Source organism: Halichoerus grypus, chromosome 6 (assembly GCF_964656455.1).
Source record: "Halichoerus grypus chromosome 6, mHalGry1.hap1.1, whole genome shotgun sequence".
NCBI classification, from domain to species: domain Eukaryota; kingdom Metazoa; phylum Chordata; class Mammalia; order Carnivora; family Phocidae; genus Halichoerus; species Halichoerus grypus.
The window spans coordinates 18,585,017-18,601,272 of NC_135717.1; the positions used below are offsets into that span (position 1 = coordinate 18,585,017).

A 16,256-nucleotide genomic window follows, 5' to 3' on the forward strand; every position below is an offset into this window, starting at 1 on the left:
TTCCAGGGACCCCCATCTAGCACAGTGGGCTGCCATGGTTTCTGACAGCTCCATTGTGTGCTCCCCTGACAATTCATCCTGTCTGAGACGGAGTCTGCCATCCTCCCTGCCTCCGGCCTTCCTCATCCATCGTCCCCTACCCAGCTGCCCAAGCCAGAAACACGGGGGTTTCCCTGATACAGCTTCTTCCCTTACCTTCTCATTATCCAGTCCATCATCACGCCCTGTTGGCTGCCCTCAAATCTCTTTCTCTGTGTCCATTCCAGTGGCCAGCCACCACCATCCCCTGCTTGGACAGCTAGATCAGCCTCTTCACAGGCCTCCCTGCCTCCATCCCAGTCTTCCTCCAATCTGCTCTTCCTAGACTGAATACATTCTGAAAATACAATTCAGATTTGTTCTCTCTCTCTCTTCACGTTTCCCTATATACATATATGTGAATAAAATACATATATTATATACATATAATATGTATATTATGTGTAAGATATATAAAATAAATACACATGATATGTGTCTGTTTATTCCATCTAATCCAGACAAAGGTGATTGTGTGGTTATGTAGTTGATTCTATATTCCATATGATATGGCCGTAAGCTTTTCTCTCTTTTCTTATTGAGGAATCATTTAGATATAGTAAACGGCACAAATCTTAAGTATTCATCAGCTTGATGATTTTTTTTATGTAACCACCACCAAGGAATAAGATATAGAACATTTTTGTAATATCCCAAAGGGCTCCCTTGTGCCCTCTCCCAGCTGTTACTCCCCAAAGATAACCCATATTATAGTCCTCATCACACTGATACATTTTCTGTTAAGTGGAATCGTATAGTGTGTGCTGTTTGGGGTATGGCTTCTTTCGCTAAATGTTATACTTGTGAGATCCATCTACGTTGTGGGTGGAGGTAGTTCGTTCTTCTGCTGTGGCTTAGCAATAATCCATTGCATGAATATACCACAAATTTATCCATCTTACTGCTGATGGAGATTTGAGTTGTTTGCGGTTTGGGGTTGCTATGAACATTTCACATATTCCTTTAGGTGGACAGAAGCAATCATTTGTTTTGGATGTATACCCAGCAGTGAAGTTGCTAGGTCAAGGGGCAGGGGTCCATTTAGCTTTGGGAGATAGGGCAGTTTCCCAAAGTGGTTGCACCATTTCACACTCCCACCAGCGGAGGATGAGAGCTCCCATTGCTGCACAGCCTTGCCACCGTCTGGTATGATCAGGCCTTTAATTTTAGCCATTCTGGTGGGGATGTAGGATTCCTGGTGTGGTTTTATTTTTTTATGTATTTTTTAGAGAGAGAGGGAGAGCAGGGGAGGGGCAGAGGGAGAGGGGGAGAGAGAGAGAGACTCTCAAGCAGGCTCCATGCGGGGCTCAATCTCACAACCCTGAGATCATGACCTGGGCCAAAATCAAGAGTTCCGTGCTTAACTACCTGAGCCACCCCAGTGCCCCTGGTGTGGTTTTAGATTGCATCCCTGTGATGACGTGGGCCCCAGCTGCAGTCTTTTTACCCGGCGACCCACCACCTTCCATCTGATTGGCCCAGCGTGTATACCTGACTGTAACCTGGGCCAATCAGAATTGGGAAGTGAGACTCCAAGATGTTCATGAGGCTGCGGAGCGCTTGCAGAAGGCCTTCAAACCAGTGAGCTAAGAGGCGGCGGTCTCCCTGCGGAGAAGCCAGAAAGCCAGTCCGCGGAGGGAGAGGGAAGCAGACACAGGAGGGGACAGGACAGTGAGACATCCGAGTGCCGAGAAGAAGCAGGCGCGGAGAGAACCGTCCTCCGCTGGCCCCCACTTTGTGCCCCCACCTGTGACAGACCCCTCTGTCCTCAGTAAGCTACTCCTTTGTCACCTCTCCTCCTGCCCCAGCTCTTGGGGTGGATTTTCCCCCTTGCAACGTATTTTCTCAACGTATTTGCCTCCTTTCTGTCTTTCCCCCTTGTGCTTAGCATGTCTTTTTGAAAATGTCGGCCTCTTGCTCAGGGGAGGGGTAGGGGTAGGGAGGCTAGCATTTATCGGTGTCTTGTTGTGTGTCAGGCCCCAAAATGGGCATCATCTCAGATGTGTTACACGCGAGCCTGTGAGGCAGGGGCTGGTGTTACCCTGTTGCACAGATGTGGGGAGGTGAGGCACAGAGAGGGTAAGGGCCTGGCTCAGAGGTGGCTCAGTGGGGGACGCCCTCCCAGGCTGGTCTGCCTCTGAAGCCTCTGTTCTGCCAGGCTCCATGCCCTTTGTCCGTCAGTGAGTCTGAGTGTTAAAGGTGGGACACAGATGCCTTTGTCACTGTTTGCAGAGTTTGTGTGCCCCGCCCCCCACCCCAAGACCCCGGGCGGCGTAGGTTGTGTTACAACAGAGGAGAGCAGCCCCTCACGGGGACTCTAGAGATGCCCTTCATTCAGAATTTCCTCCCATTCATATCTCCCTTCCAGCCATGCCTTGTTCCAAGTGCTCTTTGAGAGTAACATCATTTACTTCCAGACACTTCTTCCTTGGATGCAACTAGAATCCCAGATGGCACTGTAGTGTCAAGGGGGAAAATGTACTGACTATAAAGTCACGTAGACTTGGGTCCAAATCCTGTTCTCCTCAGTGATGAGCTGAGGAACCACAGGCAAAGGTTGGGCCTCTCTGAGTCTGTTTCCTTATCTGTAAAATGGGGCTGATGAGTCTTGCGGCGGGGAGTTTTTGTAAGTTACCTAAGTAGGTTGTGATCTTCCTGGGTCGCAGGCTCTCACCACTGACTTCCCCGCTCGCTGTCATCCTGTGACATCTAAGCCGGCTACCCCTTCCTCCTTCCCTCCACCCGTCGCCTCAGCCTGGTGACTCAGCCACCATGTTCCAAGGTGCACTCCCAAGGTTTCCACGCATCTGGCTGTGACTGTGACTTGACCGCGGGAGTGAACCCCACCAGCGTGTCCAATGTAGGAAACTGTGCCGGCAATGAAGACATCGTTAGGCTGAGGGCCGAAGCTGATGCAGACACCTTGGCACTGGTATTGGAAGCTCCAAATCAAGAAAAGGTTTCAGACAATGACATTAAGTTAATGGATTTACATGTTGAACTTGGAATTCCCGAATTCGAGTGAAGCTGTGGAGAAAAGATGACTTCTGGCGAATGTGCGTCGTATACGCCGAGATCTCAGCCATTCTGGGGAGCCTGGTGTCACTTCTTGTGCAAAAGATGGAGTGAGCTTTTCTCCAAGGCCAGAAACTTGGGAGTAGAAATATAAAGCTGTGGCAAACGAGTGATGTTGATAGGAGGAGGCTGTCGCCCTAGAGATGAGTGAGCCAAGTTCAGCTAACTTGCACTGAGGTCCCCAAACTTCTTTACAGAAGCGACTCCACCCTCCCCTGCGGTCACACTTGGTATGCCTGTGGACGGCCCCTTGTCGGAGAGCAACAGAATGCAGAAAATAAAGCTAAGCTCTCTGAGAACTCCTTCTAAGATGCCAGCATGTACTGAAGAATCTTCTGTCACGAGTGTGTGCCTCTGAGTACCTATGCAGAGACCATTTTCCATAAATAACTATATTTCCCCCTCCATTCTCTACAAGAATCCAGTCCAAGTCAGATCTAGTCTTGTTAATCTAGAAATACTTCTGCCTCACCTAGAAATACTCCTTAGGATTTTTAGAACAAAAGGGGTTTGACTCTAAATGCAGTTTTAAGACTTGTTTTCAGTTTAAAGGAGTTATTTGAATTTCAAAAGCAAACCACGGGTTAAATAAGTAAAAGTAAAGCTTTTTTTTTGTTTAGCTTTACCCTTGGCACGTAAGATGCCAATACATAGTAATCGTTTTTGCTATTTTTATAGTTTCTTTTGTCCAGGGAGTTCCTGATACCTGTCTCTGCATGGCTTAATGGTCTCAGTCTGGTTGCTGAACCCCGACATACCCCTGACCCCTCTGAAACGCTTCCTCAGCAAGGCAAACCTCTCTGTGGGAATTTTGGGGGCAGGATCACTCGCTAGGAGAACTTGGTTGTTGCTCGATGCAGCGAAAACAAATATTGTTTAGAAACATTAATAATTGAGAGGTTTTCAGCACAGAATTGGCCAGCATTAGGGGAATTGAAAATTAAGACTAAGACACTACCTCAAGCAGATTTTCTGATGAATAATTCACAGAGCTAATGCCCGTGAAGACCTAGAAGAGAAAATACCTTCTGTGTCTGTTCTCCCCACCCCCGCCACTGACTCCATCACCTTGACTCCCCCCCGCCCCCCAGCCCTTGGCGGACGGGGTGTGGGGGAGGAAGGGGCATCTGGGGAAGTAAATAAAAGCCAACAACACAGCAGAGTTCTGATTTGAATTTTCATTGCGGTTTTGCCCCCATGTTGCTGTGTGACCGCTGATGAATTCTGTCCCTCTCTGAGTAGCAGTCCTGCCAACTTTGAACCGGACTCTGATTCTTTGAGGTCGAAGTGATGGAAGGGACTTTAAGTACCCACTGAGACCTCCATTCCCAGGGAGATCTATACCCCAAAGCATTTGTAGGATGGGGTCTATTTCATTTCAGATCTCCCTCCTTCTTTCACACATTTGCTGCATGCCTACTCCACACTAAGCATGGGAGATTTTGTGTCCCCCATGCATAATTACAATTCACAGTGACTTGGACAAAGATGGAGTGAAGCAGAGGGTAGTGGGTGCAGGAGTGACACCTAAATTCAGCCTGAGGTGTGATCAGGGAAGGCTTTCTGGGGGAGGTAACACGTGAACTGAGTCCTATGGAGAGAGTTGGGCAGGAAAAGAAGGGCAGGAGGAGAGTGTTCCAGGTTAGAGAGAAAATTTGTAAAAAGCCCCAGTAGAGAGAGAAGGAAAAGTCCTTTTGTGGGGACAGCAAGGGGACACGGGGAAGGTGGGGGAGGGGCCCGGGGAAGAGGCTGGATCCTGTAAGGCATTAAGGTTAAATTAAGGCACTTGCCTTTGGACTTTACTCTGAGGGCAATGGGGAGCCAGCGAAGGTGTAAGCAGGGTGCTGGAAACTCGATTGATTTGTTTTAGAAAGATCCTGGCACTGGTGTGTGGAGCACTTGGTGGTTCCTGTGTTCTGGTGTAAACCCTCAGGGTGTTGGTTTAAACTCTTTTCAGCCTGGTCGAACAGATTGCCTGTCACTATTTTTGAAAAAATTGTTCTTCCTCTTTCGACGGTCCATCCAGTCTCAAGCTGCGTTCTTGTCTCAGTTCATACATTACATCTGTTCTCTGTGGCAGACGTGAGGGAGTTTGTGTGGGGTTCCCAAGAACCCCCCACCCCTCCATTGCCGAATTGTCAGCTCAAACTTGATCTTACCAAGTTCAAGGTAGGAAGGCAGCCCATCCCCAAGGAGAACTGGCTTCCTAGGCTAGACTTAGAGTGGAAGACTCAAACTGGTGGCTCCGGGGGTAAATCCGGACCTATGGATATGTTTTGTTGCAGCAGTGTTTTGTTTGGGGGAAAAATGAGAAATAATCACTATTTAAAAATCAGGACATTTCCAAAAATAAATAAATAAATAAAAATAAAAATCAGGAGATTTCTCATAAAAAGTCTGGGATTCTGATTTTCTAGAAATAGCAGACGTGGCCACCCTGGTATCCCCTTCCTTCAAAGCATGCACTGGCTACCCTGTGGACAGTCCCCGCTCTTCCCTGTCACCTCCCTGTCCTGAGGCTGATGGCAGCCACTCTCTCCCATTATCTCTGCCAATTGCAATGCTGGCTTCCTTCTACAAAATGTGGAAGAATGTAAACTATTTCTTGATATCCACATCTCCATCAAACACAGAAAAACGAAAGATAACAAAGAGGGCCACATATTTCAAGACAAATGGGAGAACACAGATTTCTTGATGGAAATAAAAAATCCTTGTTATGTACACCAAGTGGGTCCGGTTGAAAGAGTCTAAGATGCTTTGACTAGTAGTAGTAAATCCGGCTCCCACTGCCCTCACGCCTGTTCCTCGCCTGGCCTGGTACTGGTGGGTTTGAGCCTGGGAGGACAGGTGAGATGTGGTTCCAGAATTCCAAATGTCAGAACCATTTTCCTATTGTTCTTCCCAGATTCCTGTGGCCAGAGGCCCCATGAAGGGGACAAATGTGGGGTGTGGGGGTCTGACTGGCTCGAGCCCTGCCCCACTGCCCAGCCTTCTCCCAACTAGCTCTGCTCATACCCATGTGTGTGTCTACTTTCATTTGGGGTGGGGGTACAGGGATGGTTTCAAGTACTTTAAAAAAAATGCATAAAAGCCATTGATCTGCTAGAGCCCCTTCATGTACCTTGGGGGCAAACTAAAGCCAGGGAAGGGGACTGACCTGCCCATTGTCACCTGCATGGTCCTATGTGGGAAAAGAGCCCATGCCCTGCCTTTTTGTCCCCCCTGGGCAGCAGGCTGTGGGCTGAGTGAGGCCCCTGGCCTCCTGGGCTCCATCCTCTGCACTGTTTGCCCAGGCTTGTAAACTCAAAGGCCTATGGGCCAACAGTGAGTTTGGAGCAGGGGAGGTCAGGTCCTGCTGCTTGCTGGCAGGTGGGAATGGGGGCCAGGGCTGCCAGCTCTCAGGTAGCCAGCAGTTTGGGTCTTTTAAGTGAAATCTGTGGGCTGGCACTTCTAATTTCTGGTCCCAGCGCAGAGCAACTTGCGGGCCAAAGTGGTGCCTTATTCTGACTTGCTTCCCCGCTGCCTAGCGAATGCCTTAGCTCATGAATGCCGAATGAGTTCATTCATTCATTCCTCTTCAGTTTCTCATGTCTTCCTTCAGCAACCATTCGTCACCACCCACCTTGTGCCGGGCCCTGAGCCAGGAGCTGGGGCTGGGGCGGGGGGATAGAAGACAAGTAACAGAAACACAGCCTGAGCGGTGAGCTGCCCGTGAGGAAAGTCATGCCCGCCCTCAGGCTCATTGCAATGCTAACCGTCATTTACTGAGGGCCTACTATGTGCGCTGGGCCCCACGGGGCTTTATCCAGAGGAGTGTACTCTTCTCAACAACCCTTGGAGGGACTGCTTTCATCCCCATTTTACAGATGATGACTCTAGTCATCACTAAATGAGCTAGTGTTTGTCAGAACCAAGACGCATGCCCAGAGATTCTGAACCCAGAGTCTGTCCTCGAAACCACTGTGAGTTCTAGGATTAACTTGAGGCCATCCTGTGCCCACACTGGGGTTAACGTGATACGTAAGGGAAGGATTTTCATCAGCTTTCACAGACTACAACTGATATCCATTGAGGCGAGCCTCAGATGAGCCCAAGAGGGATGTCTGTCAACGCTCACATTTATGACCTTGACAAACTTGATGGTTGGGGGTGTGTATGTGTGTGTGTGTATGCCACTTTCAACCTCTGTAGGCTCCCATTTTGTCCCCTTTCATATTTTGAGAACTAACATTACAATCGAGGTTTGACCAGTTTCCTTTGCAATGCTCAGATTCAACACATCCATTCCAAAGTATATATTGAGCACCTACTGTGTGCAAGGCAGGCTTCTAGATGCTGGTGACACAATGACACACCCATTATGAAAAGGCATTGTTCTAAGCTCCAGGGACACAACTGTGAGCAAAATAGACCCAGTCCCTGCTCCTGTGGAGTTGAAGACTTATGGGCGAGGCAGATTTTATTCCGAGAACCACACAAGGAAGTGTCAAGTGACGACCAGCCGTGAAAGTGCTGTGAAAGAGAGGGACGTGGTGGCCCAAGAGTGTGTTCTGGGGCGATTGGATCAGGTGGTGGGAGCAGGGAAGTGACAGGTGAGCTGAGCTCTACAAGAAAGAGTAGGCAGTGATCAGGTGAAGGGGCAAAGCATATTCTAGATAGAGGAGTTGCTGCTGCCAAGGTACTGGGTCAGTGGGTCTGCGGAAGTGAAGGCCCCGCAGAGAGGAAAGTGGTTTGTGATGAGGCTGGAGTGGTGAGCAAAGGCCAGACCCTTGCTGCTGGTGGTGGGAATTTTGTTCTTTATCCTGAGAGTAAGGGAAGGTCATCAGAGCATTATCAGTTAGCTTTGGCCATGGAACAAACTATCCCCAAACATAGTGACTTAAAACAACCTCGTCTTCTTTAGCTTGGGAGCCTGGAGGGTAGTGGTTTGTGCTGGGCTCAGCTGGTGGCTCCTCTTGTCTGGGTCAGGCCCAGCTGATCTTAGGTGGACTTGTTCATGTGTCCGTGGTCAGCTGACGGGTCACGTGGGGCTGGCTGGTTCATGATGGCCTCTCTCCTCATGTCTTGGCCTCTTGGTCACAGGATGGCTGCCGAGTGTGAAGTGTGTGAACAGAAGCCACAAGACCTCCTAAGGCCTAGACCCCAAAGGGCAGAGCATCACTTCCTGTCGGTCAGAACAAATCACGAGATGTGCCCAGATTCAGGGGATGGAGAAGTAGACTCCTCCTCTCCATGGGAGGAGTTGCTAAGCATTTGGGTCATTTTTGCCAACTATTACAAAGATTTTAAGTAAAAGACTGATTTTTTTTTTTTTTTTTAAGAGGGTTAAAAGGTCCCTTTAGCATCTGAAGGGAGAACGGTTGGGGGGCAGTATTTAACTAGTATCTGTTCCTTCCTCCGTTATTAGTAACAGAAAGCCAGTTTTTATTCCTACACATTGCATCCTAGAATAAAGACTGGATTTCCTCCCCTCCTTTATAGCTCCATGTAGCTGTGTTGTGTGAGACTTTTAGAGAGTCTCCTTATAAAAGAAGGGTCAAGCCTTTCTTCTCTCCTTCCTCCCCCTGCTCTCCTTGATGTGTTGGATGGACATGTGTTGTTGGAACTTGGGCAGCCACCTTGGACCATGAGGATGCAGACTTCATCCTAAGGAGGGTGGAATGGAAATCTGGAGGAGCTGGGGTCCTGATCACTCTGTAGAGCCACATATCAGTTTGGACTACCTGCCCCACATGGCCCCTAGTGGTTCACAGCTTTCCCTTCTCTGGAGAGTTGCCCGTTTGGACTGGAGCTGTTCCACTGGTTATGTTCGCTTGGGGTGTGGGGGTACAAAGGGCCTGCTTCCCTTTGATTGATGGTAAGACCCACTAGGAGCTGCAGTAGATGCTCCAGAGCTCCCCATGGGGTTCACCTGAGGCAAGTCTCCAGCCCCATCCCGTGTCCCTTACCCCCCTTCTCTTTGGAAAGCCCTTTCCATAAATCTTACAAGAACCCTCATCTCAGGCTCTGCTTCTGGAGACCCAACCTCAGGCACCCTACTCTGCTCCCTGCCCACAGTGAGCCACAGACCAAGAGCCTGGCTTACCCACCAAGCTCCTGGCTCCAAGCAAACCTTAATCACTAGACTCAATCCATTTTGCCCATGCTTTTGCTGTGGACAGAAGAGGAGAGGTCAGGTGCTTGACTCCCGCAGAGCAGGCACTATGGTGTGAAGAACTTGAGAAAAATAAACTTTTTCTGGGCCAGGGCATGGAAGCCAAGGGAGCGCTCGGGAAGAGAGGCTTCAGATCTGGTCAGTGTGGAGCCCACCGGCCGAGTCCCTCCCATTCCCGCCTCCCTGCTCCAGGCCTGTTTGAAGTCCGTGGGCCGCCTGGGCTGCTGGATGGGCAGCATTTGTAAGCAGCTCTCTCCCCAGCCCAGTTAATAATTCAGGAGGCAGTGCCTACAGCCAGCCCATCATTCCAACCCCGCTGCACCCCGAACGCCAAGCTAGTGGACAGGAAAGAAAAAATCACCGTACCCGCTTAAAAAATGGTCCTTGCTTCAAGTGCTTGCTGCGTCCCCCGTGCTGGGGTGGGAGAGAGCTGAGCCGAGACGGATCTGCTGGGCAGACAATGAGAGAAGCGTGGAGCTGTGCCTGGGGCTCAGGCATGCATGCCGAACGGTATTTAATTTTTGGATCCTGAGCCACGTTTGTTTTTGGACAGTGGGAGGTAGTCGCTGGAGTGCAGGCCTTGGAGGATCCATCTTTTTTCTTCTGATTCAGCTATTCATCCTTCACTCACTGTCTCTCATTCATTCATTCATTCATTTGTTCGGCAACCATTGCTGCCACTGACGGGGAAGTGGCATTGAAGATACAGGGGGGCTGGGGGAGTGACACCTGTCCTCAGGGAGGCACATACAGTGGGAGGTGCCACACTTAAGGGGCTCGAGACAAGAAGCAGCTAGCTGGCTGGGGGCTCTGTGTCTGGGGGTGGCCTGGCACCTGGGTATGTCAGGGCCCTAAATGTCCAAAGCAGGGAGGGCAGGGTAGAGAGGTTAATGGTTAAGATCATGGACTCAGGGGCCAGAGCGCCTGGGTTCAAATCCCAGCCCCACCACTCACTCACACAGACTTGGCCTCGGTGTGCCTCAGTTTCCCCATGTGTAAAACAGAGTTAATAATGGGAGACTGAGACAAACGACTTCTTATTGTTAAGACAATGATCAGAGACTTTGAGAGTGAAATGAAAAATCCAAACTCTGACAAAGACAAAGTGCTGGCGACTCTAAAGTAAAGCCACCTTCGGAAGGTGACTGGGCGGGTTCTTATGAAGCCAAACACGTGTCCCAGCCTGTGGTCCCACCCGTGGGTGTTCACCCAGATGAAATGATCTGGGGTGGGAGGAACTGACCAAAAGGGGCAAGAGGGGATTTTTGGGGCACGATGAAACTATTTGGCATTCAGGGTGTGGTGGTGCATGCCTGACCCATCTATGTGCGTGCTTGTCAAAAATCCATAGAACTGTACACAAGAAAGGGAACATTTGGCTGCATGTGAATTATGAGAGGTTTGAGGTGGTATCTATAGAGGTTTTGGAGGAAGTAGCAGAGTCCAGGGGAGGAAAACGTAGTTAGGTCAGTTTGTTGAAGAGCCTTGAATACCGTGTCAGATCCTTTGGACAGTGGGAAGATTCAGAAGTTTTTTTTTTTTTTTTTAAAGATTTTATTTATTTATTTGACACAGAGAGAGAAAGCACAAGTAGGCAGAGAGGCAGGCAGAGAGAGAGGGAGAAGCAGGCTCCCCGCTGAGCAGGGAGCCGGATGTGGGGCTCGATCCCAGGACCCAGGGATCATGACCTGAGCTGAAGGCAGCCACTTAACCGACTGAACCACCCAGGCGCCCTGATTCAGAAGTTTTTAAGCAGTTAAGGAATATAAGCAGGTTTTTGTTTCAGAAAGATCGCTGCGTTCTCTGTTTAGACGCCGAAGCCTTTGAATGTGTGGTCCTGAGACTGCCTTCAGAAATTTTCATCCATCCTCCCCCTTTTTGGAAAGAATTTGAATTTGTGACCCACATTGAAAAATCAGGAGATCTTACATATAGAATTCTGGATTTCTGGCTTTTCTTTGATGGGATGCATGTCCTCCAGTAGGGCCGAGCACCATATCTACTCCCTTGTAGTAGCTTTCTGGCCCCTCCGGGTGTCCGTTTTAGACCCCAGGGGATGAAAGTGCATTTGAGGGGGAACAGATCAAGGGCAGCGGTGCTTCCTGGCCCGGGCAGAACATGATCATCACCCAGGGAACTTTAAACCCTACTGGTGCCTGGGCATCTGCATCTTGTAAATGTTCCCCAGGTGCTTCTACTGTGCAGCGGGGGCTGGGAACCACTGGTCTGGGGGGGAAGAGGACAGCCTGGATTAGGGGGGTGGCAGTGAGGGAGGGGAGGTGTTAGGGACTGATGGGACGTGGGGCTGAGGCAGGGGCAGGGTCCAGTGTGACAAGGGCCCCTGCTGGAACAATGGGGTGGGATGATGTCATTTGCTGAGAAGGGACGCAGGAGGTGGTTGAGGAAAGGGGGTGAGCTCGTTTTGGCCACACTGTGTCCAGGGAGTCTGTGGCCTCCGGTGTGCGGTTGTCTAGTGTTGCTGTGCTTACAACTTTGCCTCTGTGTACCCTCTGTCCTCCTCTGAGACAGGAGAGCCAGGCAGCAATGGGGGTGCGGGGAGGGAAAGCAGCCCCAGAGCCTCCCCAGAAGATCCCCCTCCCCCAGGGCCTGCCTGCGGACAAGGGCTCCCTTGGGCAGGGCTGGGGGCGGGGAGCTCCTCTGGTCTGCCTGGGTCATGGGTGCTCTGCCCCTGCTGAGCGATTTTGCCTGGACAAAGTGGGGGAGAATGTACTCAAAGGCACTCATGCTCGAGAGGAAGGGCCCCACCAGTCCAGACATGCCGTGCCCTCAAACCCAGAACCACTCACCCCTGAAACCTATCAAACCATCTGCTGATCCGTCCTGACTTCTAAGCAGATGCTATAGCTCCATTGTTTTTTTGTTTTTTTGGGGGGGGGGTTTGTTGTTGTTGTTGTTTGTTTCTTTTTTTTTTTTTTGGTCAAGAATACATCGTCTGTGTTAGCAGTCATGATCCTTTGTGTGCTGTGAGCAAAGCTAAGGCAGGAACCACTCTGCCTGTTTACAGACAAGCGAGGAAAGGGGAGGAAGCAAACATTTAGGACCTACTACTTGCCAGGTAATTCATAGACATTTTCACGTAATTCACAGAACCATCCTACCTATGTATGAAATAGGGGTTATTGTTCCCATTTTCCAGATGAGGAAACCGAGCCCAGAAAATGTAAGCATTTTGCCCCAGATCACCAGCCTGGAGGTAGCAGAGTTGGCAGCTGAGCCCTCCTCTCAACACGGTTCTTTGGTGTATTTGCATTTGTCACTGTGACCTCGGCGGGAACACACACACATGCACACTTTCAGCCTCTCCAGACACCTTTTATTGTCTTTGGTGCCCCCTCCGCTTTCCTTCTGGAACCTAGTGGATGTCTTCATGACTGTTCTGACCTCCGCCCCTCAGTGGACACACCTCCCCAGGGTCTGCGTGGTCAGCCCCCCGGGGAAGGGCTTTATTGTCCTGAGAAGGGGCAGATGGAGGTCTCAGCCTTCCCACCCACCTAGGAGACGTTCACTAAATGGTGCAGAGCTGTCTCATCCCAGCCCTTCTGGGCTGATTTGGTTTCTGTCACCATTAAGCATTGATCATGGCATTGTCTTGCCATAGGAAGCACTGTCCCTACCATCTCAACAAAGACAATTTCTGGCCTCCTTGTCTCTACCTCCTCTGAGATGCATGTAGAGACAGAGATGGGGCATCGGGGAACGTTTGCTCCTGGGAAGATTCTGGGCTGAAGCTACCTAGCAACAGTGCTTAAAATTAAAGGGAGAAGCTCACTTGGAGGATGCTCTCCAGGGATGGGGCTCCTTGAACACAGCCATCGTGAGCGTCCTCTCTGGATGCTGCTGGCTTTTGTGGGCAGCTCATCTTACAGAGCTTGGTAGAGATCCAGCTCCCCCAGGGCTGTGGTCCCCCACGGATGGTGTTTCCTTCAGCTGGCTCTCGATGTGGACAGTCCCAGCCAAGACTGGTGTTTGCTTCTTTTGAGCTTATCATGATTGGTGTTGGTTGTAGATGGTGTTCATCACTTAGCATGGTTTCTCCATGGGAGGTTCTAACTTCAGATGGTTCTAAATAGAGTTGGTATTTGCTGCTGATCACAGCTGTCCCCACCGATGGGCTTTGGCACCGGTGACCCCACCATGATGGTTCTCAGTACAGATGGTTTTGCCAGTGATGGATCCTGTTAGGGCTGGCTCATCACTGGGGCTCACAGTGGTTTGGCCAGTGGAGGTGGATGCAGGTGAACCCAGCACCGACGGGTCTTTATACAGCCGTTCTTCTCAACAGTGGTTCTCAGTAGAGGTGGCCTCACTGTTGATTGCTGATTGTCAGTGTAGATGGTGCTCATCATCCATAGTTCTCGCTACACACGACCCTGCTGCTGATGGTTGTTGCTACAAATGGGGCTATCCAAGTTTCCAACACAGTCAGTGTATACTTTTTTAAAGGTATTTGCTCTGGCAATAACCACTCTGGGTGAAGTCTAGGTTTGCTGGGCCGTGATGTCTGTATTTTTCAAGAACGTGGTGGCCAGCGAGCCGGCTCATAAAGGCATGCACATCTGGGCGGGCTGCTCCCCCTTGGCGGCCTGGTCGCCGGCTTTGGCCTTGTCCCCAGACTTGTCCTCCTGAAGACTGGTGTTACTTTTCACCCCACTTTGCACATTGCCGTCCACCGGGATGTCTGGGCAGCTGCTGGCCTGGCTGGCGGGAAGGCTGTGGGCAGAGCTGAGCAGCCCGCTACTCACCTGGTAGTTCAGGGCACTGCTGCCCAGGCTGATGAAGCTCATGCTGGTCAGGCTGCTGGCCCTGCTGCTGATGGCGCTGCTGGGCAGGCTGGCCTCACTTTTCCCCTCCAGCCTGCCTGCTGCCGCGGGCTTGGCCGGCCACCTGGCTCCTGATCTGGCTGCGCGAGTAGATGGCGCACAGCTGGCTGCTCGGGGCGCTGCCTGCCTGGGTGTGGAGCCTTCTCGGCAACCTTAAGATTGGAGTGTTGCCCACCAGGCTGACCTCACTGTTCTCCTCATCGCCCGCGTACCCGCTGCTCAACAGGCTGGTGTCACTTTCCTTGCATTTCCCCTGGCTGGACTGTCGCAGGCTCAGCAACCCGCTCTCACTGCTCCATGGGTTTCCCAGGTTATCCCTCGAAACTCTCAGGGGCTCCTGAGTTGCTCCTGTGTCATGGTGTGGCCACGCCGGGGGCTGGGGCTCTACGCTGGGGGTTGGGAGGCTTGGAGCTTGGCCCTGAACATTCCAGGCAGCAGACTCCCCGTTTCTACCCTCGAGGAAGGTGGGGAGCAACTGATCTGGTTTATCCAGGGGGAGGGGCCCTGGGAGGCCTACGAATGGTAGGTCTGGTTTGTCTGGGGAGAGGAGGCTCAATTTATAGGGTGGCCTTTCAAAGGGGAGTGTTCTGATTGGCTGGCCTGGTTCCCACGGTGAGGGGTTTATGAGACGGGGTAGGGGTGGGAAGGACAATGCTCTCCCCGCACCAGTTACATCAGTGGCTGGGGCTGGGCATGGGTAGAAAAGGGACTTAGGGCCAGAGAGTGGGGAGACCCACTTTCCTGGGGACACTTCCCGCAGGGCCTGTGGCCTCTGCTTTGCCATGTCAGGAGACCTGGGTGCGCATCCCAGCCGAGCCCCTTCTGAGCTGTATTCCTTTAGGATGGCACTTCTTCTGAGACACTTGTGCCATTCCGAGACCACTGGGAGGCCTGGGGACAATATGACAGTCAGGAGTTTATCCTAAGTTCTTTGGTGGATCTCCAAGGGCCTGGCTGGTCTGGCTCCTCTCTCTCAGCCTGGTCCCATGTCACACCCTCCCCCTTCCTCGCTTTAAGGCGGCATCGCACTGGCTGTTTTCTTATTCTGAGCTCTGACCCGCTGCAGAGCCTTTGCACCGGCTGTTCCCACCACCTGGAATGCTCTTCCCTCAGCCCCTTGGCCTTCAAGCTTCAGCTCCAGTGGCCCCCAGGAAGTGTCCCTGGCTTCTACAAGAAGGTCCCTCTATTAGTCTTCGTGTCACTTCCTAGTTTATGGGCCTTGTGGCACGAAACACAATTTGCAAGTCTTTTTATGTGTTGGTTACTGAGTGCCCGTCCCCTCTGCTAGAATATCATCTTTGCGAGGGCTGAGATTTTGATCTCTTATTCTCTGCTGTGCCCCCCACGCCTAGCATACTGCCTGGGACATAGTAGATGCTCATTAGGCATTTGCTGAATGTATGAATGAATTAACTGCTCTAGGGTGTGCATCCCAACCACCTAGGGAACTTTTAATTTTTCTTCTTTATTTATTTATTTTTAAAGATATTATATTTATTTATTTGACAGAGAGAGATACAGCAAGAGAGGGAACACAAGCAGGGGGAGTGGGAGAGGGAGAAGCAGGCTTCCCGCCGAGCAGGGAGCCCGATGCGGGGCTCGATCCCAGGATCCTGGGATCATGACCTGAGCCGAAGGCAGATGCTTAACGACTGAGCCACCCAGGCGCCCCCTTTGTCAGATTCTTAAAGGTATCCACGATCCTCCTAAGATCAAGAAGCATAATGATTCAGCTCAACTCTTCCCTTAGCATTTGGGAGACAGCTGGCCCTGGTGCTTGGCCTGATGGTATGGGTCTGGAGAGGGCTGGCTGGCTGTGTTTGGGATGCAGGGGGTGGGGAGGAGAAAGGCAGTCCTTGGAGAGTGCGCCACTCAGCCCCTTGGCAGTCATCCGTGCGTCGTGCATTGGTGCTAATTATCACTGTCATCTTTATTACGAATTCCTTTCCCATTGCCCAGGGCCATTCAGCTTCCCTCTGCTGTACACAGAGGCATCTCTTTTGCTGTGGAAATTCTGATCCTTCTGGGATATGAGGGGCTTCTCATAGCTGTCTGGCTCCCTGTCCCTTCCTTACATTCCCTGCTAGGGACCGCGAGGGAAGGGA

At 51.1% G+C, this 16,256-nt stretch overlaps 1 protein-coding gene and 1 pseudogene across 1 annotated transcript; one reads left to right on the plus strand and one right to left on the minus strand.

The window, feature by feature from the left end:
- Nucleotides 1-2,241: 2,241 nt before the first annotated feature.
- On the plus strand, nt 2,242-3,511 carry LOC144382041 (proliferating cell nuclear antigen pseudogene; annotated as a pseudogene).
- A 10,656-nt stretch (nt 3,512-14,167) lies between these two features.
- On the minus strand, nt 14,168-14,935 carry C6H16orf82 (chromosome 6 C16orf82 homolog). The gene is made up of 2 exons (XM_036079237.1): nt 14,818-14,935; nt 14,168-14,688 (listed from the first exon to the last, which is right to left on the minus strand). Exons 1-2 carry the CDS (start codon nt 14,933-14,935, stop codon nt 14,168-14,170), a joined length of 639 nt encoding a protein of 212 aa, XP_035935130.1.
- Between the last annotated feature and the right edge of the window lie 1,321 nt (nt 14,936-16,256).

Coding starts and splice junctions, on each gene's coding strand:
- C6H16orf82 (XM_036079237.1), bottom strand. CDS start 14,935: ATGGCAAAGCAGAGGCCACAGGCCCTGCGGGAAGTGTCCCCAGGAAAG. Junction 14,689..14,817: donor CCCAGCCACTGATGTAACTG/GTGCGGGGAGAG, acceptor TCCTCTCCCCAG/ACAAACCAGACCTACCATTC.